General features: G+C 35.9%; 1 protein-coding gene and 1 non-coding gene across 5 annotated transcripts in view; both read left to right on the top strand.

The window, feature by feature from the left end:
- Nucleotides 1-26,554, top strand: part of Raver2 (ribonucleoprotein, PTB binding 2) — an 87,358-nt gene that overhangs the window by 3,582 nt on the left and 57,222 nt on the right. For 3 of the 4 annotated variants that reach the window (XM_076860246.2, XM_076860247.2, XM_076860245.2), the window contains exon 2: nt 20,574-20,640. In XM_076860246.2, coding sequence (XP_076716361.2) covers nt 20,574-20,640 — 67 coding nt within the window. Of the gene's footprint in view, nt 1-17,045; nt 17,100-20,573; nt 20,641-26,554 lie in introns of those variants that run through there. The other variant, XM_076860248.2, reaches the window with a different exon arrangement.
- LOC143405281 (U6 spliceosomal RNA) lies at nt 10,273-10,380 on the top strand. The gene has a single exon (XR_013092004.1). It is a non-coding gene; the product is annotated as a U6 spliceosomal RNA (small nuclear RNA).

The following is a 26,554-nucleotide window of genomic DNA, read 5'->3' as shown; positions in this document are numbered from 1 at the left end:
ACTTAAGCTTCTTTTTCAGAAGAGAGTCTGTGCTTAGTCATTCATTTATTTTACAATTTCACATTAAGGATTGAAGGCGTTTTTAACTCTGATTCTCAGGCTGTGTAATTATGTCTTTAGAAAAGCTATTGCCTGGTAGCTGATTAGTAGGAACCCATTGATTTTTTTTTCTTAACATTTTGAAAACATGGGTACTTCTTTTAAAACATAGTTTTCATAAATCAAATTTTGTTTAATTTCTGGTATAACATTTATAGGAGCATGCCACAGTTTCATAGTTTCTGTGATTTAAAGGTACATTGAAAATACTATTTTTAAGTGGAGCTTTTAGAGGTATGTGTATTAAATACCTTAGAAGTTCAACACAAATACCTTTATATTAGTAAGTTCTCAAAAGTTTTTTCGTTGAGTAATTACTGTACATTCAATCAGATCCTGACTGGTCTGCCTCCTCAACTTTTCAGAATCTTCCTGGCGTTTTTGTTTCCACAGCCTCAGCTCTGGTTTAAGGCTTTTTATCTCCTGCACAGACTATTTCTACTTTTCAGATTGTCAATCTGATCATATCAATATCTCACTTTAAAAATGCAATCCAACAAACAAAAATCCTAGTGCTTCTTAAAGTTTTCCTCAGATTATCTAGCACCCACCTCCACACCTCTCCCCTGCTACCAGGAGCACTTTACCACTGAGCTGTATCCCTGGCCCTTTTATTAAACTTTATCTTGAGACAGGTCTTACTAAATTGCCCAGCCTGGCCTTGAACTTGAACTTGTGATTCTCCTTCCTCATCCCCCCTACCCAAGTCACTGGGATTACAGGTGTGCCCTCATCTTCAAATTGTTCTTAGAAGTTAAAAAAATAAAAATTAGTGGCTCTAAATTAGACTACTAGAAGAGTGAAGTTGCTTTGAGGTTTTGTGTTCTGTCTGAAAAATTCACATTCATTTGATGTTGTAATAGCATTGAATTCAATTTAAAACCAGTGATTTGACTTCTAAATTTTTAAAAAAAACTTTATACTATTAGAAGATATGCTGTATTTATATGACTTTACATATTCCTTTATTAACAGGAGTACTTTGAAAGGTATGACAGGATAGAGATCTAAGATTCTTAGGTTTTATGTGATGAGCCAAGTCACATTTGCAGACTCATTTCTTATTAGTCCTGCACTGGATTCTGCTCGAGCTTTTCAAGCTATCTACTCCACGTACTTCACGCTTCTGTGATTTGAATATTTACAGTAATGTCATTCAGTGTTGTGTTTTGTAATGTAATCATAGTGAAAAATTCATTGTGGTTGATATTTATAATTATCACAATTATTTATAGTGAATAATTTATACTTAATAATATTGTGTGACTACTGGTTCTTATTCAGAATAGCCACTGAGTATAGATGGCAATGTCCATACTCTTTTTGTGACTAAATTTAGAACTTTGATTAGTTAAGGTAAGGTCCTAATATATGTTTGTTGCTGCATTTCTAGAAATTGCCTATATTTTAACTTCTCATTCAAAGCATTGTTATTGGGGTTTCAAAGTGGAAAAAAAGACTGGGGATATATCAAGTGTTAGGCCCTGGGTTCAATCTCCAGCAAAACACACAGACACACACACACAAATGGAGAAAATGGGCATTTTCTTTCTATTTTGTATTCACTCACTTAGTTTTTCTTATGTCTTGTGACTATACACATGTTTTGTTTTTCATGTGTTGTTTTAAAATATGAGTTTCAATTGTGAGTGCTTAGGGCCAAAATCCAGGATTTTGTCTCCTGATTTCTTCTGTTTATACTTATCCTCTTTTTGGTAAAGCCACTGACCTTTAGGGGATTTCAGGACTCACTTCTTATCTGTGGACATAAGAAGAAATAAAAATTATATCCTCTCATCTTGGGTTTTATAAATTTTCATTTCAAGGTACCCTGTTATGGTAGTTAATTCAGAAGCCTGATTATTAATTCCTGGAGATCCATTTGAAAGCATAGTATTATCAATTAAACAGCTTTTAGAATTACAAGTCACCCAATATAAGAAACTGATTGATCTTATCTTTAAATTTTACTTATTTCCCAGGCTGGGGTGGTGGCTCAGTGGTAGAGTGCTCACCTAGCACTTGTGAGGCACTGGGTTCAATCCTCAGCACCACACAAAAATAAATAAATAAAATAAAGTTATATTTTAAAAAATTACTTACTTTCATTTTTCTTTTACATTAGTATAAAAGCAATAGAAGTTTCACACATATGTTGTATCCATCAACTGTAGGATTTTAAAATACACCTTGTTTTCTTTAACAATATATTCAGAAATTACAGACTGTTTTTTAAAAAATAAATATTATTCACTTTTTTGGACAATTTGAGATGTTTTCTCATTTTGAAATTATTTGTTTTAAAAAATGCAGTTTTAGGAGCTGGGAATGTAGTTAAGTGGTAAAGTACTTGCCTAGCATGTACAAAACTAGGAGTTCAATTTCTAGCATCACTACTAAAAAGAAAGAGAGGAAGAGAGAAAAGAAAGGAAGGCTATTTTGCTTACTTACAAAAGTCACTTATTTTACTGTAATTTATGATTCTTAAAAATTCCCTATTACATTTTCATTTCTAATGTAATTAAGTAGAATGGAATTGTGGGTTCTGCTGCTTTTCTGTGTGCTTTGTTTTCCTATTCCCAGTGTAACAAGGGCTCTGAAAGCTGCTAAAGAAATATACTTCTAGATTTCTGGGATACCACTGCCTCCTCAAGTTCCTGGTCTTGGCAGAAATTCTTGAAACGTGTTTCAGAAATGCTGTTCTCTGCTCTGAAAACACATTCAAGAAGAGGAAGAATACTTTGTGGTTAGCATCACCATGTTGTGTGTTAACAGCCAGTCACCAAACTTCTCACATAATCTATAGACTATTTCCCAGTTAATGAATGACTTATGCTTAGAAGTTGTTCTTTAGAGTTGCAACATGTTTTTCCACAGAAAGAACGCATTAGATGGTATTCATTTTTGCAGGTTAGTACTTTAATGTCCATTTAAATGGCTTCTGAAATGTAAGATTACACCAAGTCCTGCAGTAGCATTGAATCAGCTTCGTACAGAAACAGAGACTCTCCCAGCTGCAAGTTCCTGATATGTGGTCCTGTGTTTTATGGTAGAACTCAAGAAGGAAGGAATTAAATGGAATTTGCCTCTTAGATAAATAAGATACAGAAGATCAGGGAAGCATTGAATGAAGGCAACTCTGATAGAAGGATGTTGCTGTAGCAGGGTGGCCCTGTTACTAACCCCCTCAATTTTGTCTCCTGATTTCTTCTGTTTGTACTCACCCTCCTTTTGGTAAAGCCACTGACTTTTAGGGGATTTCGGGACTCGCTTCTTATCTGTGGACATAAAATTCTTACTTAGCTCTCTTTATCCCAGCAAAAATAGGGAAACTAGGGAATGTTAAAATGTAAATAAAGAAAATAAAATTTATAAAGATCCTAAAATTGCTCACCAGGAGCCCCAGCTCTGTGTGTATTTCTGTTTGCCTAGGGACAAGTGTCTTCATTGGAAGTGGGCAGTGTGCACTTAGAGGGTAATAAGTGACGAGAGGGCAGATCAGATCCCCTTGGATACTTGGCTCTCTTATGTTTTGGATGATGGTTATCAACCAAGGACAGTCCTTCCTTGGTTGTTATGCTAAGTATCTTCCACTTGCTCTTCCATCTGTGCTCCACCCTTCTTGCTTGCTCTGTGTCTGGGGAGGCTAACCTGCATCGTGGATTGCATTAACAAGGTTCTCTTAACCTCTGCTTGCCTTTGGCCAGAGCCACTAGTGGGAGATCAGCAGATGGAGGAGAGTGAGATCAGAGCATGTCCTTCACCCAGCTCCCTCTCTACCAGGTTACTGTGGGTTGGCTGCTTCCTCTTTCAAAGGTCAGTTTTTATGCTGTGGTTCTCTCCATTACAACTAAGCTCACTGGGTTGTCATAACCTTTCCCCTTGTCTACTTAGATGCCAGGAGGAGTGGCTAGCCATAGGGTTTCTTTAAGTCATTGTAGATCATCTGTAATAAAAAATTCTTTCTAGGACTAGGGGTGTAGCTCAGGGGTAGAGCACTTGCCTAGCACATGTGAGGCACTGCGTTCAATTCTCAGTGCCACATAAAATAAATAAATAAAATAAAGGTATTGTGTCCATCTACAACCTAAAAATAAATATTAATTTTTTTTTTCCAATTAGGTTTGAATGTGCCATCCGTTTCTTCCTGGAACCCCAATTCTGTTACCCATTCAGTCTGCTTTCTTCCTCTTGTCTTTCTTAATTGCACCCAGATTTTCCTTTGAGGACCCATCACTCCCTCATTATTTAGCAAATCTATGAATTGGATGGGTTTTATCTCTGTTCCCATGACATAAATCAAAGATCATGAATCTTCCCTTTTACCAGAGGGATTGGTCAAAGAACAGGCAGTAACCTGGACCTAAGCCAATTATTACTGGTAGTAGGCTGGCCATAATGATGGTTTCAGCCTGACATAACACAGAAGACTAGGATTTTTGTTGGTTGTTAAGGTAAGTAATTTTCTTTCTCCTCACTGGACATAAATACAGAGACATGTAGCCAATGTTGCAGCTGACAGGGGACAGAGTCAACATTCAGAGGAGGACTGACCTGACCTGGGGGAAAACTGTAGAGAAGCTGAGCTGGAGTCCCGATCAGACTGTCTGCAGCTTAACTTATCTCTGGATATCATGGTTATGCAAGCCATTATTTATTTGTTTCACTTATTTCAAGTTGGGTCTAGTGTTACTACCAACAAATAGTATCCTGCTAATAAAGAATTTTAATAAAAAATGTAAAATCTCAGTATTGGAAGAAATGGTGCATGGCATTGCATAGAGCATTTTTGCTCAACTCGTGAATTCAGTTTAGAGCATCCTCAACACATGTTTAACACCTTTCATTTCAAAGAAATGACTGTTCTCTAAAGTGTCCTGTCTCCAGACAGCTTTCCTTGTTATATGTTTCTTAATTATATTGAACATGTAAAATTTATTTCCTTGAAGTTTTGATTTCTTGATCCAATGTCTATCTTCCAACCATACATAGAACTTAAAATATTCTCTTTTTTTACTTCAAACTTAAGATTCTTCAAATCACTAGTTCTTAGTACATGACTCCAAGTTTCCTGATCTTTTCAGTTATTTTTCTCTGGACATACACCATCATCCCTTTGTCATTACATTTTCTAAAACATGGTACCCCAAAATGACTGTGGTAGTCTTCATTGAGTTCTCCCAGCCTGAATAAACTTCTCTTTCCTCCGGATGTCTATAATTGCAGTAATAGCTCAGTTTTTTTGTGTGCCTACCATTGCCAGGCATTGTGTTTAGAGCATTGTTTACATTTAATCCTCATTTTAAACCTACAAATCAGAATTTCTTCTCCAGATAGGGAAACAGATGCAGAATTGATATTAAGGAAGTACCCCAGATCATTTGGCTAATAAGTGGTAGACTGGAGGGCTAATGTTTGTTTGATTCCAAAGCTCATATTCTTATCTCACACTGTATTATACCTATAATTCCTCCCTACACACACTGTATTCTAAGCATTACAAAGGGCAAGGATCATGTCCTATTTACCTTTGTATCACCAATGTTTAACCTAGAACCTGATACATGTTGCAAGGGAAATATAGAACAGAAGAGGACTACTCACCTACTTTGTTCTGAAGTGCTACACTTCTGTTAATATGTCTGACACATATATGGCAAGCTCTCAGTTTTGATTTGTTGGATTAATAATTTTTGTAGTGTAAGACTATGTTAGCGTTTTAGACAATTTACTTGTAATTATGCTATCATTCAACTGTCTATGTCTTATGTGCATGTTGAAAGTATAAACCCTCTCTCTGAAAAGTTTGCATGTAACTTCAGAGGGTTATGGATCTCTTGTGGCCTATCCTGATCTCACCACAGAACTGTAGACCCTAGGTTGAAAAATATTGTTGTTGCAGATCAGCATGATTCTGATCTTGTTTTTGGAACATCACCTGATCCAGAGCTGCTTATTGAGAAGTGTCTTCATCAGAAATTTCTGTGGGCCACATTTATGCATAGGTGGGGTGATTCTCCATCTGGGCAGGAATGCAAATAAGGTTCCTTGACTTTGTTTTTGTTTGTTTGTTTGTTTTTAAGTCTATTGTCAAAGACTTCATGTTAGAGATCAAAGCTTATTGCTCTCTGGTCATGCAGTAATCCATGACTGACCCTTTAGAAAATGCGCCTGGCACAGAGTGGATACTCAATAAAATTTTCTCTTAACAAATTTTCAAGGAGTTACAGTGTAATATTTCCCCATTCACACTTGTTAAAAGTCAGAGATTGGTTCAAAGATGTCTCTTTAAAACATCATGAACAGTATTTATTGTATAATTTAGTGTTCTTCTCAATGAGTATTTCTTGCTAAAGAAAAAGTTTGCCTGTTGTTAGATTTTATTTATGCAACTTATTGAAAGCCCTTAGACTTATTTTCTGGGCACTTTATGCTTAACTTTGTGTTTATTTAGTATCATTGTCTTTAGATTTGTAAACTTCTTTTCCTCTTTACATTTTCTTTGTGTCTTGAGAACTTGCTGCTAGATGTGTGTTACCACCTGAATGCCAAAATAGCATTAGAATTCACTGAACCTGTATTTGTACTTGCCTTCATTGACTCTCTTTTTCCTGCCCCCACTCTATCCTACCCTACCCCCCTGCCCTGGAAAGTTGGGTTTTATGTCTCTCTCAACTCATTTTGGTGATTATCTGCTTTTAGTTCCCAGACTGCCTTTATTTCCTGGACTTTGGATCTTCTATTACCTTACTAGTTTAACTATACTCTGTTGATTCCAAATTAGTTTCTGTTTCTCTGATTTTATATTTTTTAAGTTTTTTGCAACCTGTACTACACTAGAAGTGATGGCAATAAAAACATGTGCATGGAAATTTTAAAATTTTGAAATAATCTCAAACTTAGAAAAATGGTATGTACCGCACATTCTCTTTCCTTTAATCATTTGAGAATACTATCGTTACTCATGTTGATGCTTAAATTGTTTTAAATTTGGGCAGTAGGAACCTCTTTAAGCTTGTTCCTGTGTCTTTTTGTTGTTGTTGTTACTGGGACTGAACCTATGGGGCACTTAACCACTGAACCACATTCCCAGCCCTTTTTATTTTTGATTTTGAGACAAGGTCTCACTGAGTTGCTTACGGCCCAGCCAAGTTGCTTAGGCAGACTTTGAACTTGTGGTCCTCTTGCCTTGGTCTGCTGAGCTGCTAGGATTATAGGATTGCACCACCATGCTCAGCTCCTGTGTCTTCTTTGAAAATAAGTATTTATTTCTGAAACACTTGAGATTTACAGAAAAAGTTGCAAAGATAGTACCTAGATTTACCATATATCCTTTACCGAGTTTATCCTGATGTTATATCTTATATAAAACCTAGGTACATTAGTCAAATTAAGAAATTAACTTTGGTATTTGTTATTATTATTAACTGAACAATAGACTATTTGTATTTTTATTTATTTATTTTTTAGTTGTAGTTGGACACAATACCTTTATTTATTTATATGTGGTGCTGAGGATCAAACCCAGTGCCTCACATGTACAAGGCAAACACTCTACCACTGAGTCACGACCCCAGCCCCAACTATTTGCATTTTATTAGTTTTTTCACTTATGTCCTTTTTCTGTTCCAGGATTCAACAAAGGATGCCATGTTTCTTTTAATCACTTTGTCTCCTTAAGCCTCCATTCAATGACAGTTTTTCCTTCTTTTCATGACCTTGCAGTTTGGATCAGTAATATTTTAGAATGTCATCATGGTGTTTTTCTAATGATTTTCTTTTTTTTTTTTATTAGTTGTTCAAAACATTACATAGCTCTTGACATATCATATTTCATACACTTGATTCAAGTGTCTAATGATTTTCTGAGATAATACAGTGCCTGATTTCTTTTAGGGGAAAATACTACTGAGAAGCCAAGATCTGTGGAATCTAGATTTCTCATTGCCATCGGGTCTCAATGGTGCAGTTCATTTTGATAGAACAGCTATAAATGTGTGCATGTGCATACACCTACATATACATTTATACCCGACTATTGAAAAAAATAAGTTCACCCTCACATCAAATCACACTGCATCAAATTACAGTGGGCAGAGAAGGGTGTAGCTTGGTAGTAGAGTACTTGCTGAGAATGCACAAGGCCCTAGATTTGATCCCCAGCACCACAAAAGAAGAAAGCAGTCCAACACCGTACAGTTCATTCTGTATGGCTTCATTCTGTTCCCTATCTGTAACTCCCTTCTCTTACACAAATTTGATGTTCATTATCCTTGATCAGCCCCCTTTTATGTATTCAGTTTCCCATCACTCCTGCAAATGCCTGCCTCCTCTCCATATCCACCTCCTGCTCAGAGTCATCCTGCCTGTGTGGGGACCTCCTCACTTCTAATACTCTATGCAAGCTTCCTTCAAGTGTAGATGCCTTCCAAACCAAGCTGGAGCTTCGAAACCTGACTTATTAAGATAGCTTGTGTCTAGTACATGTAGGGTATAGTAAAAGATATCTAGCAGCAGTAGTATCAGTTGTGCCAGAATTCTAAAAATGGTCCCTACAGATATTCTGTCCTAATCCAAAGGACTGTGACTGTGGTGGGGTATTACATGTGCCATTGTTATGTTACATGGTAAAAATGAATTGTTGCTGATCTAGTTAAGGTCGCTAATCTGATTTAGGGTTAGTCAAAAGTGACCTTACTAGCTGGGTGTGGGGACCACTCCTGTAATCCCAGAGGGTCTGGAGGCTGAGGCAAGACTTGCCTCAGTCTAAGTCAGATATCCAGGCAGGCTCTACTGAGTTGCTGAGGCAGACTTTGGACTTGTGATCTTCCTGCCTTGGCCTACTGAGCCAGCCTCAGCAACTTAGCAAGTATGTAAGCAACCTAGTAAGATCCTGTTTCAAAATAAGAAATAAAAAGGGGCTGGGGATGTGGCTCAGTGGTTATCAATCCCTGGTACAAAAAATAAAATGAAAAGACATTACAAGGTATGACTAGTCTAATCACGTGAGTCCTATAAAAGTAGAGCTTACTCAGGCTGGTAGCAAAAGGAGATGTCAGAGAGAATTGAAGCATAGGAAAGATATGATTCAGGAGAGCTGGTTTTGAAGTTGGAGTGTCTACTACAAGGATTTAGAGTTTTGTATTTCTGTGAACATTTTGTCATCTTGTATTTTGTATTTCTGTGAAATACAAATGTATTTCATTTTGCAGAAATACAAAATGACTAACCCTAAATCTGTAGTTGCTGGAGTGATTCCTAGCTGACAGGCTGCAAGAAAATAGAGATTTCAGTTCTACAATCACAAGGACCTCTAATGAGCGGAAGGGGATAAGGGATTCTTCCTCAGAGCCTCCAAGTAAGAGCCTAGCTTGCCTTGGTCTTGGGAAATCCTAAAGAGAACCCAGTAGAGCCTGCCTGGTTATCTGACTTAAAGAATTATGAGGTAATAAATAGTTGTCGTTTTAAGCACCTTAATGTGTGGTCTTTGTTCACAGAAGTACATGGAGGTAACACTTGAAAGGAAATTATTTTACACATTAATGAAGAAGGGATTGTGATTTATGTGTAGTTATTCTTTGGAACAGAAGACTATCTAAATCTAACTCCTAGAGATGAAAGTCCTCTTCCTCATGATACCAGCAAGGAAAAACTCATAGATAGATTAGGTAAAGCTAATTAATTTTATGTATGTTTTTTTCCAGAAATGAGTTATATATTAGGTAACTATAAAATATATGATTTTGTTCTGAGCACTTTAAACATATATTGGTTTACATTAAGACTAGAAAATAATCTCAGGAAAAATGGAGTTGATGAAGACAATCTGTAGAAACAAAGATGTATGCATTTAATAAATATCAAAGGGCTACTATTGGCAAACAGTGCTGGGTCTTGGAGATTTGTTTACACACTAAGCAGAGACATGATATTTACTGTTGTTACGTCCACAATGTAATGAAGATACAGGTATACAAACAGTTAAAATATGGATGGTAGAGGATGGGGAGGTGAAATATGCTATGGAAACACAAGGAAAAGATCCAACCAGACCTGACAGGCTCCTTAGAGAAACTCCTCTGAGACCATGGGAGAAAGAATGTAGCTAGGAGAAGAAAGAGGAAGACGGGTGTAGAATCACCATGGTCCTAGGAACAAAGATGTACAAGCCCTGGGCTCGCTTTGGCAGCACATACAACTGTAATTGGAATGATACAGAGAAGATTAGCCTGGCTCCTCTGCAAGGATGACATGCATATTTGTGAATTATTCCTTCTTTTTAGTAGCTAGGGGGAAAAAACTGGGGATTTGTCGAATACATTTTTGATTGAATGTTGTGTGTGTGTATGTAATGTGTGATTTTGAAAATAAACAGCAAGGATGATGGGGGAAAAGGGGGGTGTACTGAGTCCTAAAGACAAGAAAAAATTAGGCCATTGTGACTGAGGCACAGGGCTTGAGAGGGATAGTGGTAAAACTTAAGGCTGGCACATTAAGCAGGGCCAGATAATTAAAAATTTATAGGCCATATTAGGGAGTTGGGATTTTATTTTAAGGGAAATGAGGAGCCACTGAAATATTTAAATGAGGGAGTGACGCAGTCAGATGTCTAGCTGTCAAAAAGAAGTTATGTTGCTTTTGTTCTCATCTCCAAGGAATTTGCATGGTAGGCATTCCAAACTTTGTTTTTGCTGTATCCCATTCTAAGGTTAGGAGTTCAGCGATGCAGTGAGATACAGGAATGTGATAGGAATGACTATTTTGTGGACTTTATTTTCATAACAGTGATAGCTGAGATACAATGTAGTCTAGGAGTTCATCGTGTTTGCTCTAAATTCTGTTGGCCTGGGTTGAACCCCAGCTCCATCACATGCTGTTTGAACAAGTCCCCTAATTTCTCGAGGTCTCAATGTCCTCGTCTTTAAAATTAGAGCAATAAAAGCCAGCTTGTAGAATTGCTAGGATTGAATGAGATAATGTCTATAAAGTGCAAGGGATAAAACAATCAATCAGTACATTACCATTATTTCTTTGCTAATAACAACGTTGAAAGTTTATTAATTTTTTCAGACCAAATCAAAATGTTCTTTTGGCAAAAAAAAAAAAAAAGTGGGTCTTCAAATGAACTTTCCAGCAAAACAACTTCCCTGAAAGCAGTTAAAAACTTAGCCAAGTTAAAATTGATGCCATGTCTACTTAGCTAATATCATGACATGTAGTATATGATAGGCCCTGTGTTGAGTCCCCAAAACATATTTTCTGGTACAGTTCAAAGCAAAAAAAAAAAAGCAGTTCTAAATGTGTTTCAAAGCAAAAAATAAGAGCTTAGGAAGTTTGAATAAGAATTTGGAGATTATTGGCATGAAGATGGGATTTTGGTTATTTCAATATATGCAGAAAAAGCACTGGACAAAATTGAATACCTATTTATAATTAAAAACCCATAGCAAGGAAACCCCCTCAACTTAAAGATTATCTAGAAAAACCAAAATTAATCACATTCATTGGCAAAATATTGACATCTTTCTCTGAGATTAGAAAAAATACTGGGATCATGACTAGTTAATATCCTACTGGAAATGCTAGCTAGCACAATACAGCTAAAACACATCTAAAGATCCAAAACATGCCTGTAATCCCCCTCTGGAGGCTGAGGTTGGAGGATCTCAAGTTTACAGCCAGCCTCTGCAAAAGTGAGGCACTGAGCAGCTCAGTGAGACCCTGTCTTTAAATAAAATACAAAATATGGCAAGGGATATGGCTCAGTGGCCGAGTGACCCTGAGATCAATCCCCTAAATAAATAAATAAATAAATAAATAAATAAGCAAAATGTCTATTTACAGACATAATTGCATATATAGAAAATACTTGACAACCTATCAGAATTTAGTAAGTTTAGAAAGAACTGATATATGCAAGGTCAGTATGTAAATATCAATGATACTTTTTATGTACTTATGTTGTTATTTTTTCATGTACTATCAATTGCTAAAAATTAAAATCTATTGCATTTTTAAATCAATGTAAATTAATATCAAAAATATGAAATACAGGGGTTGGGGTTGTGGCTCAGTGGTAGAGCGCTCGCCTAGATGCATGAGGCACTGGGTTTGATCCTCAGCACCACATAAAGGTAAAATAAAGACATTATGTCCACCTAAAACTAAAAAGTAAATATTTTAAAAGTTCAAAAAAATATGAAATGCAGTACAAGAAATCTAGTAAAAGAAATGTAAAATCTCTATACTGAAGACCATAAATATTTTAGAGAAGAATTTAAGATGCAAATAAATAGAAGAACATTCTGTAATTAAGAATTGGAAGACTCAGTTTTTAGATGTCACTTCTCAAATTGATCTTTAGTGTCAGTGCAGTACCATTCAAAATCCTAGTAATTTTTTTAACTTTATTTTATTTGTTGTCATTTTTATGTGGTGCTGGGAGTTGAACCCAGTGCCTCACGCATGCTAGGCAAGCGCTCTACCACTGAGCCACAACTCCAACCCCATAGTAGGTTTTTTTTTTTTTTTTAGTGGAAAACTAATAAGCTGGTTCTAAAATTTATATAGAATTGCAAAGGACTTAGAATAGCTAAGATAATTTTGAAGGAAAAAAGTTGAAAGACACAATGAGATTTCAAAACTCACTTAAAGTATAGTAATTTATAGAGTGTGATGTTGGTACAAGGACACACAGACCAGTGGAATACACTAGAGAGTCCAGACATTAACCCCCATGCAACACAGCGGTTCAGCAAAGATAGGAGTGGCCTTTCCTATAATGATGCTGGAGCAGTTAGATAATCATATGTTGACTCCCTACCTAAAACCATTTAGAAAAAGGTTTTAAAGATGAATCATCACCCAAATGTAAATGCTAATAGGACAGACAGTAGAATTGAATTGGACAGAACTTTCCTATGTTCATATAGGAATACACCACCAGTGAAACTCCACATCACGTACAACCAAAAGAATGGGATCCTAATTAGAATAAGTTATACTCCATGTATACGTATATGTATGTGTAATATGTCAAAATACACTCTGACATCATGTATATCTAAAAGAGCAAATTTTAAAAATTGAAACAAAATAAAAACAAGAATATACACTTTCCAGAAGAACAATAATATTATGACTTTGAGTAGGTAAAGATTTCTAAACAGGACCCAAAAAGCATTAATCAGAAAAGAAAGTATGGTAGATTGAATAGGGAAAAGATTGAAACAAACATTTTACACACAAAAAGGGTATATCCAAATGGCCAGTAAATAAATGGAAAATTCCATAACATTATTACCCATCAAGGAAAAGGACAGTAAGACCATAGTTGGACACACTTGCATTCCCACCAGAATGGGTCAAAATAAAATAACGGATGATACCAGATGGGATGTGGAGCAACAGGAAATCAGGTTCTGCTGGAGCATGTATAATTGTTTCATAATTTTCAGAAAACCCGTGTAATTTATATTAAGGATAAACAAATACAATATTAGTTCTAAAAAAAACCAAAACAACAACAACAACAAAAAAAAAAAACCTGAGCCTGGCTAAATAATAGAGAAAAGAGGCTTATTTTGACTCATAGTTCTGATCCAAGATTGAGGCCCAGTGTGACGATGGCCTTCTTGCTGGCAAAATCCTAAGGCAGCACAGAACATCACATGGACATTGGGAGCATTCATGCGTATCCTCTGGTCTCTCTCTCCTATAAAGCCACCAATATTTAGACATTAGGGTTCTACCCTGATGACTTTATCTGGTCCTCTTCACTTCCCGAAGGCCTTACTTCTAAAAATCTTTACCAGATTAAGTTTTCATCCTCTTAATCCTCACAATGGGGATTAACTCCAACAAACCATATTCAAACTGCAGCATATATCTACCATATAATTCAACAATTCTATGTATATTTTACTCAAACTTGATTCCTGATTTTATTTTTGAATAGTCCCAAACTAGAAGCAACATCAATAGAGCGGTATTTGATTTATGGGATATCACAAAGCTATGTCACTTAAGATGGTATAATATTAGCACAGGAAAGACAGAATTTCTAATGGGACAGAAGCAAGAGGCAAACAGATTCATGTGTACCTGAGAACTTGATATTTGAGAGAGACAGCTTTCCTGATCATCGAGGAAAGAATTATGGTTTGATGGTTGTCAACTTGGGGAAAAAATAAAATTAATTTCCATATGGAGAAGAAAAAAATCCTAACACTATATGAAAACTAATTCCAAACTGACTGAATGCTGAAATGTGAAAAAAAAAAAATCAAAACTCTTGGGAAACAAAAGAAAATATCTTTTTCTATAGGAAAGGACTTCTTAAGGCACCAAACCTACAAATTTAAGGGAATAGAGTGATAAATGAAAAACGTCACCAGAAGTCCTCACAAATAAATAGAATGACAGACCACATAGTAGGACAGTATAGTTATAATTCCATTAATTACAAAGAATGAGTATTCAGGTGTTTTAAAAATTTTTTCAAGGAGGGGAAAAAGACATGCAGAAAAACTGGTAATAGTGATAAGTAAATGTTTTTTAGATGATGAAATAAAGAATTGGCAAATAAACATGAAAAGATGCCTGTATCACTTGGGGTTAGAAACAAAAGCGATAGGATATACACACTGTAAAATATGTGTGTGTAAAGATATATTTTAAAGAAATGATTCACATGATTGTGGGGGCTTGCCAGTCCAAGATCTGTAGGGAGTATTTGGTTTAGGTTTTTGTTGTTTTCTGGGAATTGAACTTGGGGGCACTCTTCTACTGAGCTACATCCGCGCCCTGCTTTATTTTTTATTTAAAGACAGTCTCACTATGTCACTAAATGTCTGGCCGAGTTGCTGAGGCTGGCCTCGAACTTATGATTCTCTTGCCTCAGCCTCCCCAGTCACAGGGATTACAGGAATACACTACTGGACCTAGCTTCTGTAGTCTTAAGGCAGAATTTCTATGCCAGGAAACATTAGTTTTGATCTTATAGCCTTTAACTGATTGCATGAGGCCCTACCCACATTACCTACAGCAATATCTCCTTTACTTAAATCAGTTGGTTGTAAATATTTAACTGTATTGAAAAATAATTTCATAGCAACATCTAGATTGATGTTTGATTAAATAACTGGATACTGTAGTTAAATTGGCACATTAAACTAACCATTACAATGTCCTACCTTATTAATCAGGATGCAAATTAAGACACAATAAGACATAATTTTATATACACTAAATTAACAAAGCTTTAGTATCTGACCAAGCATTGAAAGAATATGAATCAGCAAGACTTTTATATTTGTATGTGTGTGATGAGAATGTAAACTGTCATGCTATTCTGGAAAACAAGTTTTCAATTTCTTATAAAGTGAGTCATTTGCAGGCATACAGTCCAAAAATTTTGCTCCTTGAAAACCCTTTGTGTATGAATGCCAGGAGATAAGTAATATTTACAAGAATGCAATGGAGTTTTATTTTAAAAAATGGTGAAGCAAATCAAATATTCATTGAAAGAAAAATGGAGACATAAGTCTTACTAGAGGTATTGAATGAAATATAGAACTGTTGTGAATAAATGAGTGACAGCCACATGAAATATGAGTGAATGTTAGTAACAAAGATTGATTATAAAAATCAAGGCACAGAAGATTAAAAAGGATTATACCATTTTTATAAAGCTCAAAAATAAGTAATACAAAACAGTATATTGTTTGAGGATCCATATCTACATAAAATACACTCCTGTGTAAGGGGGGAAGCAGAGAGATGGGATTGGAAGGGGGATACAATGGTGGTACCCATGTTCCCATCCTCCGGCTTTTAGACCTTGAGTTACTGGGTATCTGTTTCATTATTATGTCTCATAAGTTTGCATTTCAGATAATCTTTTTAAATTATCAAGTTACTTAAAATTTTTAAACAAAATTAACAAAAATATCAGTTGCCTTCTTCAAATCCAAAGCAGTGGGGTTTAAAAGTAGTGTACTTTAATGTATGAAAGCCTTGTTCTAATAATAAAAACGAAGTGTGTGAAGGGCTGAGATGACAATGCGATTCAGGTTTCTAGCTAAGGCCAACTTTCATTTAGGAAGGAGGACAGGCCAGCCATAACAATGGTTAACTTTTAGGGGGGTGGGGGGTGTCATTGAAAGAAAACATTGTACATGAGCAAAACTTTTTGTTTAACTTCAGGGAGTGGTGGTGAATCCTCTCTGGAAATATATTACTAAAACTAATATCAATTTTGTTAAACTTCCCTTGCTCTAAGAAATTCATAAATGATATTGCTGGTCAGAGGACAAAGAGTTTTTTTTATCAAAGGAACTACTTTAAAATTAGTTTGTAAAATGATAGAAAATGTCATAAAGCCAGATCAGTTATAGGGAGCTATAATTGTAGTCCTTTCAGTTCTTTGTGGCAGAGCACAGTAGAATGCTGGCAAATGGTTTTTAGGACTCTCTTTCAGGTTTTAAGTTTTTAATTTGGCCAACTTACCATGGCTCAAATTGAGGGGTGACCCACTTTTGCCTGGGTCAAAACAACCAGGGCATGGAGAGAAAAAGTAATTGGTTTTTTTCTTTGTAGGAAGCTTTGCAAATTTTCTCAGTTGGCAAATTCTGTATCCCACATCCGATGCCTAGAAAAAGCTATGATTAAAAATATTGAATGGTTTCAAAATAAAATTTCTAAGTTCCAAAATATGTCTTTGAATATTGAAGCTTTCTCTTAAGTAATTCTCTTAGCTAAATGAGTAGCATAACATGTCATTTGTTTATAGAAACGTGATAATATGAAGAGCAGTATCATGTTTTCTTTATCTCACACTTGACAGCTGTTCACCAGTGAAAAGAAGATTAGATTCTGTGCAACTAAAAGAATACACTGGATCCCTTCAAACAAAACCTTCTGCATAAAGTATTAGTCTCTTGGCAAGATGTATTATGTTATGCTACTGAGAAGTTAATGAAGAATACACTATGTGTTTTGTAAGTCCAAGAAAACATTGAAGCATACAAGATAAGAAGTTACCACAGTAATAAAATAATCTGCATATTGATTATAGTACCATATGCATCAGCAAACAATATTTTAAAAATTGATACATGTACACATTTTAAAACATTTCTAATTCAACTTATTAATAAGCATTACCAAATAATCCTCCTTAATTTTCACATGATAGGTGATTTTTTAAAATCCAGCTTTATATTTTTATTCTTTTAAAACTAATTTTAATTAGGTATATGTTATACTTTTATCCTTGGCCTATTATATCACTCTTCTTTTCCTCTTTCACTGGGTTAAAAAGAAAAAATATTTCTGAACTTGTAACTGTCCTCTTATTTTCCTCTTCTATACTATTCTTAAGATTATTTTTTTAAGAGAGTTACTCTTATAATTAAATGACTATTGTTTTTGGAAGAGTTAAATGTTTATTAAACCAAGCTTTACATTATACGTCCATCTACAGTCTGTAAGCAAACACAGTACTCGTGTTAGTAAATGGGCAGCAGATCAGAACCAGTGGAAAAACCAAAGTTCCCTTTGCATACTGGTACCTTGCCCCAACACCCACCACAGGCTGTGCTGGAGTTAAGGGTGAAATGAAAGAACCAGAGAGTTAGCTCCATGCCGTCCCGAGGGTGAGTGTCAAGACAGTCATCTATCAGTTCCACACCAGGCAGGGTGGACCACAGCAAGGCAACCGGGAAGTTTTTACATTCACAGATGGGCTGAAATAGTACAAATTAATTTCCTAATCTCAGTGTTTCCCTCCACATCACCATCATTAGTAAGAAGTGTGAATTAAAATAAAGGGTGGACCACAGGTGGTTACAAAAATAAATGAGTCATACAGTAATAAACAACTATAATTAGCAGAGCATAAACTTATAAAATTTACCTTTTCTCATAAAGTGCAGATTATCATAAGTATGTTTGAGAGGTACAGTCAGCAGAATTCAAGGTGGTAAGAGGGGATTTTTTTTGGTACCAGGGAATGAACTAAGGGGTGCTTAACCACTGAGCCACATCCCCAGCCCCATTTTTAAAAAATTTTTATTTTGTTATATATGACAACAGAATGCATTACAATTCATATTACACATATAGAGCACAATTTTTCATATCTCTGGTTGTACACAGAGTCATAGAATTTGTGTCTTTATGCATGTACTTAGGGTAATGACATCCATCTCATTCTATAGTCTTTCTTATCCCCAGGCCCCCACCCTTCCCCTCACTGACCTTTGCTCTATCTAGAGTTTATCTAATCCTCCCATGCCACACACCCCTTCCCAACCACATTATGAATCAGCATCCTTAAATCAGAGAAAACTTTCAGCATTTGTTTTTTTGGGGATTGACTAACTTCATTTAGCATGATATTCTCCAACTCCATCCATTTACCTGCAAATGCCATGACTTTATTCTCTTCGAATGCTGAATAATATTCCATTGTGTATATATACCACATTTTCTTTATCCATTCATCTACGGCAGCCCTTTTTATATATTTTATTTAGAGACAGGGTCTTGCTAAGTTGCTTAGGGCCTTGCTAAGTGCTGAAGCTGGCTTTGAACTCAAGATCCTCCTGCCTTAGCCTCCCACTCTGCTGGGATTACAGGCATGTGCCTCAATACTCAGCTCCAGTAAGAGAGGATTTGGAAAGAAAAACCATTCAGGTTCAAAACCCAGAGGAGAAGGCTGAATGCAGATAGGAAAACACAAAATCCCAATTCCTCCCAACACATAATCCTATTTAGTAGACACCACAGTTAGTTCACAGCCCTTTTTATATCTTAAGAAGTAACTCTTGTTATCTATGTACAAACTTTAAAAAAAAAAAAGATTCATCAGAAGACCCCAAAATTGATCTAACTGTGGCACTGAAACTGCTGAAACCTGTGGCTCTGTGTGTGCTTTCATGTACTTCTGTGAATGAGGCTTAAAAAGGCTGTAGAAATGTTTTAGATAGCTTTTAGAATTCCCACAAAAATCAATTCTCCAATCATTTCATTTACAGAAGAACAAAAGAAAGAAGGGGGAAAAACCTCAAACCAGGGTTGGGGGGTGGACAAATATCTCACAAAGTAACTAAAAATAATTGTTTCTGTAACTGTAGATGGTAGTATGCTATTTTTAAAGTTTACACTGAAAAGAGTAAGACAACATGCCACAGAGGGCTAGAGGGGGCCCCTGCAGCCCGGCCGTGATGAATCTCTGCTCCCCAAGTTTCGACTGTATGACTTCAGCCACTTGATTTCCCTCTACTCTGCTTCTTAGATTTTTAATTAAAGAAACAAATTCAGTGCCTTATACCTAATGAAAGCTAAATAAGTTTTAACTGTAATAATATCAGTAATAAGAATCATTGTTTTACTGAATTAAGGATTTAGGTTATGTGCTTATACAAACACCTGTGTATTTTTAGTCATTATATAGAATGGGTTGGTTGTAACTCTTCAGTGTAGGGTCCGAACCCACTATCCTCCTGCCTCAGCCTTTTGAGCTGCTGGGATTACTTGTGTGTGCCACCACCCAGCTTCCAATGTGGGGTCTAAACGTCCACCTATGTGATAGTCTAATTCCTTTGAATTTGTTATATATTATGAACAAAAATCTTTAAGGCCAAATATCAATTCAAATACATGTACTTTAATGTAAATTTGCCTGTTTTATGTAAAGCAATATAGGTAATATATAAATACATAAAATAAAGTTCCTGCATTCAAGTACTATTAGCTGCCCAGGAGAAATATATCAAAACTACATACTGTACTTCAATGGTTGTTATTTGATTTATAACAAGGAATTTCTAATTTAAAAATCTACAAGTGGTTTATTACAAGAAATGCAATGTATATTTATTCTGTATGTTCATACTACAAAAATTTGCAGGTGTATTGTTAAAACCTCTGTATGTAGTATACATAAATAGAAAGAAATATAATGTTCATTTCCATAAGAGGGATAAAGTTATGACTATTGTTAGCATCAAGAAGAATGAGGTCACATTCTATGGAAAATGTTCTTCATGAAAGAACATGTGAACTGGAATTTCAAAGTATGCATGTGATTTTAGACAAAGTTAGTGAACTTTAGTGATTTGTTTACCCCATGCTAGATCAAGGCATAAGTGTAAGCAGAAATACAGAATGAAGACAGTGTCTTATACACTCATGAGACCATAAATGTACCATTTGAACAGGAACATGGCTATGTGGAGGGGTTGCGCTGGGGGATATATATTTGGATGCTCAGGCTAGTGCCATATCTTTTGGGCCTTCCCTGTCTTTAATTTAAATAAGTACTAGGGAGAATTCATAAAAGTTTTTTTTTTTTTTTGTTTGTTTGTTTGTTTGTTTTGTTGGGGTAGGCTAGTCAAGCTACATTAGCCACTAACTGAATTTGGGTGCTTATTGAATTCATGGTTTGTTTGTTTGTTTTTCTTTTTCAGGAAGTTCATGATTTGTTAAAAGATTATGAGTTAAAGTACTGTTACGTGGACAGAAATAAACGAACAGGTAAGATTTTGGGGTGGGGGAGATATACATGCTAAAACCCTGATACAGATCTATTGAATTATTTCAGATTTTAAAAATAACAGTAAAAAAGAACATTGCATATAAAGATGAAATCCAGTTTCTGTTATGCTCAATTCTATACCTCCAGCTCTCCTCACCTGGGGGCAAGCACTCAAGAATTAGATACCTACTTCTCAATTTGTGCATTACATTGTGGTAGTCAGTAGAGCTGTTCACAGGTGGTTCTTTTTCTTCTGGGCATGAGATAAGATAGTATTTACCTGTCCCTCTTTGAAGGTCAAAATGGATGCAATTTACATTTTGATAAATACAATGAGTGAAAATGGCATGTATGCCTTCTAGGTAGAAGGCTTCAGAGATACCATGTGATTAACTGCTTGCTCATCCCACTTCCAAGTTATTGGGAAAGGTCATAGAACTTTTTCAACCCAAGTCCCAGTGTGGCTTTAATGAGCAAAGCCTTTTTTTTTTTTTTTTTGTAAACCTTCACATGGGACATGCAGCATGAGCAAAAATAAAACCTTTTGTTATACCATTGAGATTATGGACCTGTTATCACAGTATCTTGATTAATGCATGTAATTTTACTATATCTAGACACAACTAATGATTATTGTTCTTTTTTTAACTTTACATAAATTGTATTCTAAATGTTTCCTTTGGCATTTTGCTTTTTTTGTTATTTTTACTCAACATTGCTTTTCAGATCTTTCCATGTTGATACCTATAACTCTATAGTTCATTGATTTAAACTGCTACATATTGTCACATGAATTTATCACAATTGATGTATATCCATTTCTGATAGGCATTGAGTATTACAAACAATGTTGCAATACCTGTTTCTAGTGTGCATTGCAACTGTTTCTCTACACTTAAAGTGCTGCATTGTAGGTTACACAAAATTTTAGTGTCACTAGATATTGACAAAAGGATTAAAGATAACAGTCTTCCAGCTCATGGGGACAGGAGAAGTGTTGTCACCAGCCAGAATGATACACTGCATAATTCATGCAGCACTAGGAGAAATGACAAAGGTTTTGCCTCAGGAGGGAGGAAGATTCCCTCTAGACAATGATACTCTCTACCTTGCAAAATTTAAAAGTACGACCAGGAAAGATTCACTTGTTTCCCAAAAGTGTAACCATACCCTAAAACAAAACTCAAGAGTATTTATATAAATGCAGAAGTATCTAGCACTCAAACAAGACCAAATGTACAATGTCTGGCATCCAACAACAACAACAAAAACAAAACAACAACAACAACAAAATGATCAGACATAGCAGAGAAGCAAGAAAGAACAAAACAGTGGTGGAGCACTTGCCTTTCACATATGAGGCCCTGGGTTGGATCCTTAGCACCACATAAAAATAAATAAATAAAATAAAAATATTGTATCCATCTACAACTTAAAAAGATTTTTAAAAAGAAAAGAGGATACAAACCATCATGAGGAGAAACATTATTCAAAACTGACCTGGAATTGATGCAGATAAATTAATGAAGGACATTAAGCCAGTTTTTATAACTGGGTTCTACAGGTACAAGAAGTTCTAATAAGGATTGAGCATGTGAAGTAGAGGCATTTTTAAAAATTTACCAAATCATAGTCCCAAAGATGAAAACTACAATTAGGAGTGGGATAGACATAGCAGAGGAAAGGTTAGTGAACTTAAAGGTAACAAAAGAAACTATCAAAGATGAAACAAAGAATAAAAAAGACTGTAAAATATGAACTATTTTATAAGTGAACTGTGGGACAACTTCAAGAAGTCCTCATACTGGAGTAATTAGAATCCCCCAAAAGGGTGGTGGTGGCAATGGGAAAACTGATAGAAGCATATAAAGAATTAATGGCTGAAAATTTTCTAAATTTGGTGAAAACTCTAAGCTGATAAACTGAACCCCAAGCACAAATGTATAAAGAGGACTACAAAGCACATTGCAATCAATTGCTTATAATTCACAATAAAGAAGAATTCTTAAAAGCAGGGAAGGAAAAGATGTTTAGAGAAACAAAGATAAAGATGATCACAGGAAATGACACAGAGGAAACCATACAAATGAGAAGGGCTCAGGACAACATTTTTTTTCCTTTCTTGAAAATAAAAATAGTATAGAATGCTTTACCCATTGAAAATCTTTTAAAAATGAAGGTAAAATGAAGATATTTTTCAGTCATACAATAATATTGAAATAATTGTCATCAAACATGCATTGTAGGAAATATTTTAGAAAGTTCTCCAAGCAGGAAGAAAAATGATACTAGACAAAAATCTGGAACTACACACACACACACACACAAAAAAAAAAAAAAAATACTAGATATGGTACCCATTATGTTGGTAAAGACTTTTTCTTAATATTTAAGTCTATGTAAAAGATGGCGGACTTTTTAGAGTAGAAATAACACTATTTTGAAATTTATAACACATGTAGAAATAAGATGTGTAATAGTGATAATACAAAGACTGGTGTGGGGGACATGGAAGTACACTGTTGTCAAGCTCCTGTACTATACATGAAGTGTATAATATTACTTGAGAGTAGACTGTGATAGGTTGAAGATGCACTGTAAGCCCTAAGTCACCCACTAAAATAACACAACAAAGAAATGCATTAATTGTATTAAATGGTGTTTCCTTGGATTTCAGTAGCAATGATGGTATCTGTAGAAACATATAATAAATAAGTAGATTGATAAAAGATGCTGACACTTATAAACTATAACCCATCAACCAGAGCTTTCTATAGTATATATGAGGAAATGATTGTATTAAAATACAAACATGAGAGCTGGGGATGTAGCTCAGGGGTAGAGTATTTATCTAGTATTTGTGAAGCCCTGGTTCAAGCCCAGCACCAAGTAGGGTGGTGCCATACTAAACTAAAATAGGATACTTTAGGGGAAAATGTTTGGAGTGCTTTCCATCAAATTTATCCCAATAATGAGTTAATAGTGAGCAAGCAATGACTTGTCTAAGAGTTGGGACCAATTGTGGAATATTTAACACAGGAAAAGCATAAGAGAATTAATCCTGAAATCCCTTATAAGCTTTTCTTTTTAAAATGACATCTGCCACTTCCACCAGAGTCAATGTGAGAAAAAAAATTATTGCTTTTAGTGAATTTATGATCTTTGAAAAACATGGAAGAAGCTATATAAGAACAAAAGTGACCTTTTTTCCTACTGCTTGAAATTTTAAATTTGCTTATGACATTTAATTTCTACCATAAAATCTCATATTTGGGTTGAGTAAATGCAGATACCCAAAGGAGAAAAAAAAAAAAAATAAGAGATTGTCAGTTTTTAAATGTATTGTCGCTCTCTGGATGCATGCATTTATTCATTTATCTAGGTGTCATGACTGTGGCAGTTGGTGGGGATACAGTCATTAGTAATTTATGCAACAATTCAAGCAAAGTTCAAAATGCACAGGTATCGGAAAACCAGGAATGGCGAACTCTGGCTGGGAGAGAGCTTCAGGGAAGGCTTCCTGGAGGCCATGGTGCAGCAGTCCCTGGGCTGAATTTGAAACTCAGCCAAGTAGCTGAAGATACAGGGAAGGCTCTTGCAGCAAGATGAACTACATGTGTAATGTATAAGATGCCTGAAACAACCTGATGTTTACAGGACCTACAAATAATTCAGTATTGTCAGAGAATAAAGAACAGCGTGGGGAGGGGAGGGACTAGGGCAGCTATCAAGGCTGGAGTCAGACTGGGGCAGGCTTCGCTAGAAGGGCTTGTTGGCTGAGCTGGGCTCCGGCTGCCTTGGTAATACCAAACCATTGCAGTTCGGGCAGTAAACAGACACAGTTAAGCTTCTGTTTTGAGAGTGCTCTATTGTCATCTGTGGAAAAAGGATTAAAAAGAGGAAAAGCTAGAGGAACAAAGAAAAGAGGATGGATTCAAGACCTATTGAATAAGGGTGGAATTCGAGAACATTTTATGTGGGAGATGAAGGAGACAGGTCTAGGGGGATTCCCGGGTTTCGGATTTGTGAGTGTGAGGTCACCAGCTAAAATAAGGAACAAAGGAAGAGGATCAGTAATTGAGTTTTTGTTTTCATTTTGCTTGGTGGCAATAAGATGAAGATCATGAGTAATGTTTGGACAGTCAGGTGTGTGCATGTGTGCGTGTGTGCCTGTGTGTGTGTGTGTGTGTGTGTGTCTGTGTGTGTGTATAACTGAAGATTAAAAATATTGACATTGGTTTGGGAATTATTAGAGTATAGGATGCCCTCTTGGGCCTCCAGACTGGGTTATTTGCTGTATTTAATTGCTCCCGTGGTCCTTCCTACTTCCCCTCTGATGACACCACATTTGTAACTCATTGTTAAACATTTCATGTTCCCTATTAGAGTGTAAGCTCTATGTTGAAAGGAATCGTACCTGTTTTATTCACCAGTGCATTTCCAGTGCCTAACATGGTATTTGTCACATACTACTGTATAAATGGGAGGAGACTCAATTGCCCCAAGGAAAGAAGGTGTAGCAGGAGAGAAGAGGGACTCAATAGCCTGAAGCTGCTGGATACAGGCACACAGGTATTTCTGTGTGTGAATCTGCCAGGAAGAACACAAAGGAGAGCTACCTTGTAGCTATGCACAGAGGAGAAAGATGTAACAAAGGAAACAGAGGAAGGAGTACTCAGACAGGTTACCCATGTATGACCCAAGAAAGAGTTTACCAAGGAAATTAATAAAGGGAATGTTAGCTGGGTGAGTGGCACATGCCTATAATCCCATCAGCTCAGGAGGCTGAGGCAGGAGAATTGCAGGTTCAAAGCTAGCCTCTGCAAAGGTGAGGTGCTAAGCAACTCAGTGAGACCCTGTCCCTAAATAAAATACAAAATAGGGCTAGGGATATGACTCAGTGGTTGAGTGCCCCTTAGTTCAGTCCCTGGTACCCCCCAAAAAAACAAAAACAAAAAAAAGCAGGGGGGAATAATAAACAGTTCCAAATGCCTTGAGAATTCAAATCACACATGAGCTGATGATTTTATGGCTGATATTAGGAACATAACCAGTATTTACAAACTTTGGGTTGACTTATTTGCATGTTTTAAGGAAATTGAGTTAGATGATATTTTATATCAACATAAGAGGTGAAAAAAGATACAAAATCAAAATAACTTAAGCCATTTAAAAAGGGTGTTGGAAACCAAGAGATATTCTCTCAATAAGTATGGAAAAGCTATTTTTTCTCTAGTGTTGAAAGCATTGGCTTTTCCATTGGCAATGATTTCCTTGCATTTGGAGACCATGTTAAATGAAAGATGTGTTTTTTAAATGTTAGCTTCACATTCAGTGTGGTGAGATGCTCACACTTCGAGCCACCTACGTGGGCACGAAGACCAGCTGAGGGAAGAACAGATTGAAATGACAGGCAGAATTACCCAGGCTATTTAAATTCTTTCTTCCTTTCTTGCTTTATACATATTTTCTATATACAACTCATTATCATGCTGTTCTAATTGAATTTGGGTAAATTAAATGCTTATATAGAGCAACTCCACTGTATATTTCCAATAGAGCGGGAGAGGAAGGAACTTTCTTTTTTTTTTTTTCTTTTTTTTAAAGAGAGAGAGAGAGAGAGAGGAGGGAGAGAGAGAGAGAATTTTTAATATTTATTATTTAGTTTTTGGCGGACACAACATCTTTGTTTGTATGTGATACTGAGGATCGAACCCGGGCTGCACGCATGCCAGGCAAGCACGCTACTACTTGAGCCACATCCCCAGCCCCCGGAGGAACTTTCTTTAGAGCAACTTATTTGTAACTTATGAATTGTCCTGTGTTATTTCTTTTAGTGTGGGGCTTTCCAATTTTCTTAGAAAGTTGCTCAAAATATTTTTACTTTATTAGAAAAATAGATAAATAACATGG

Source organism: Callospermophilus lateralis, chromosome 7, assembly GCF_048772815.1.
Source record: "Callospermophilus lateralis isolate mCalLat2 chromosome 7, mCalLat2.hap1, whole genome shotgun sequence".
Taxonomy (NCBI): Eukaryota; Metazoa; Chordata; class Mammalia; order Rodentia; family Sciuridae; genus Callospermophilus; species Callospermophilus lateralis.
Note: the sequence above shows the minus strand (reverse complement) of the source record. Positions and strands in the feature narration are given on the sequence as shown.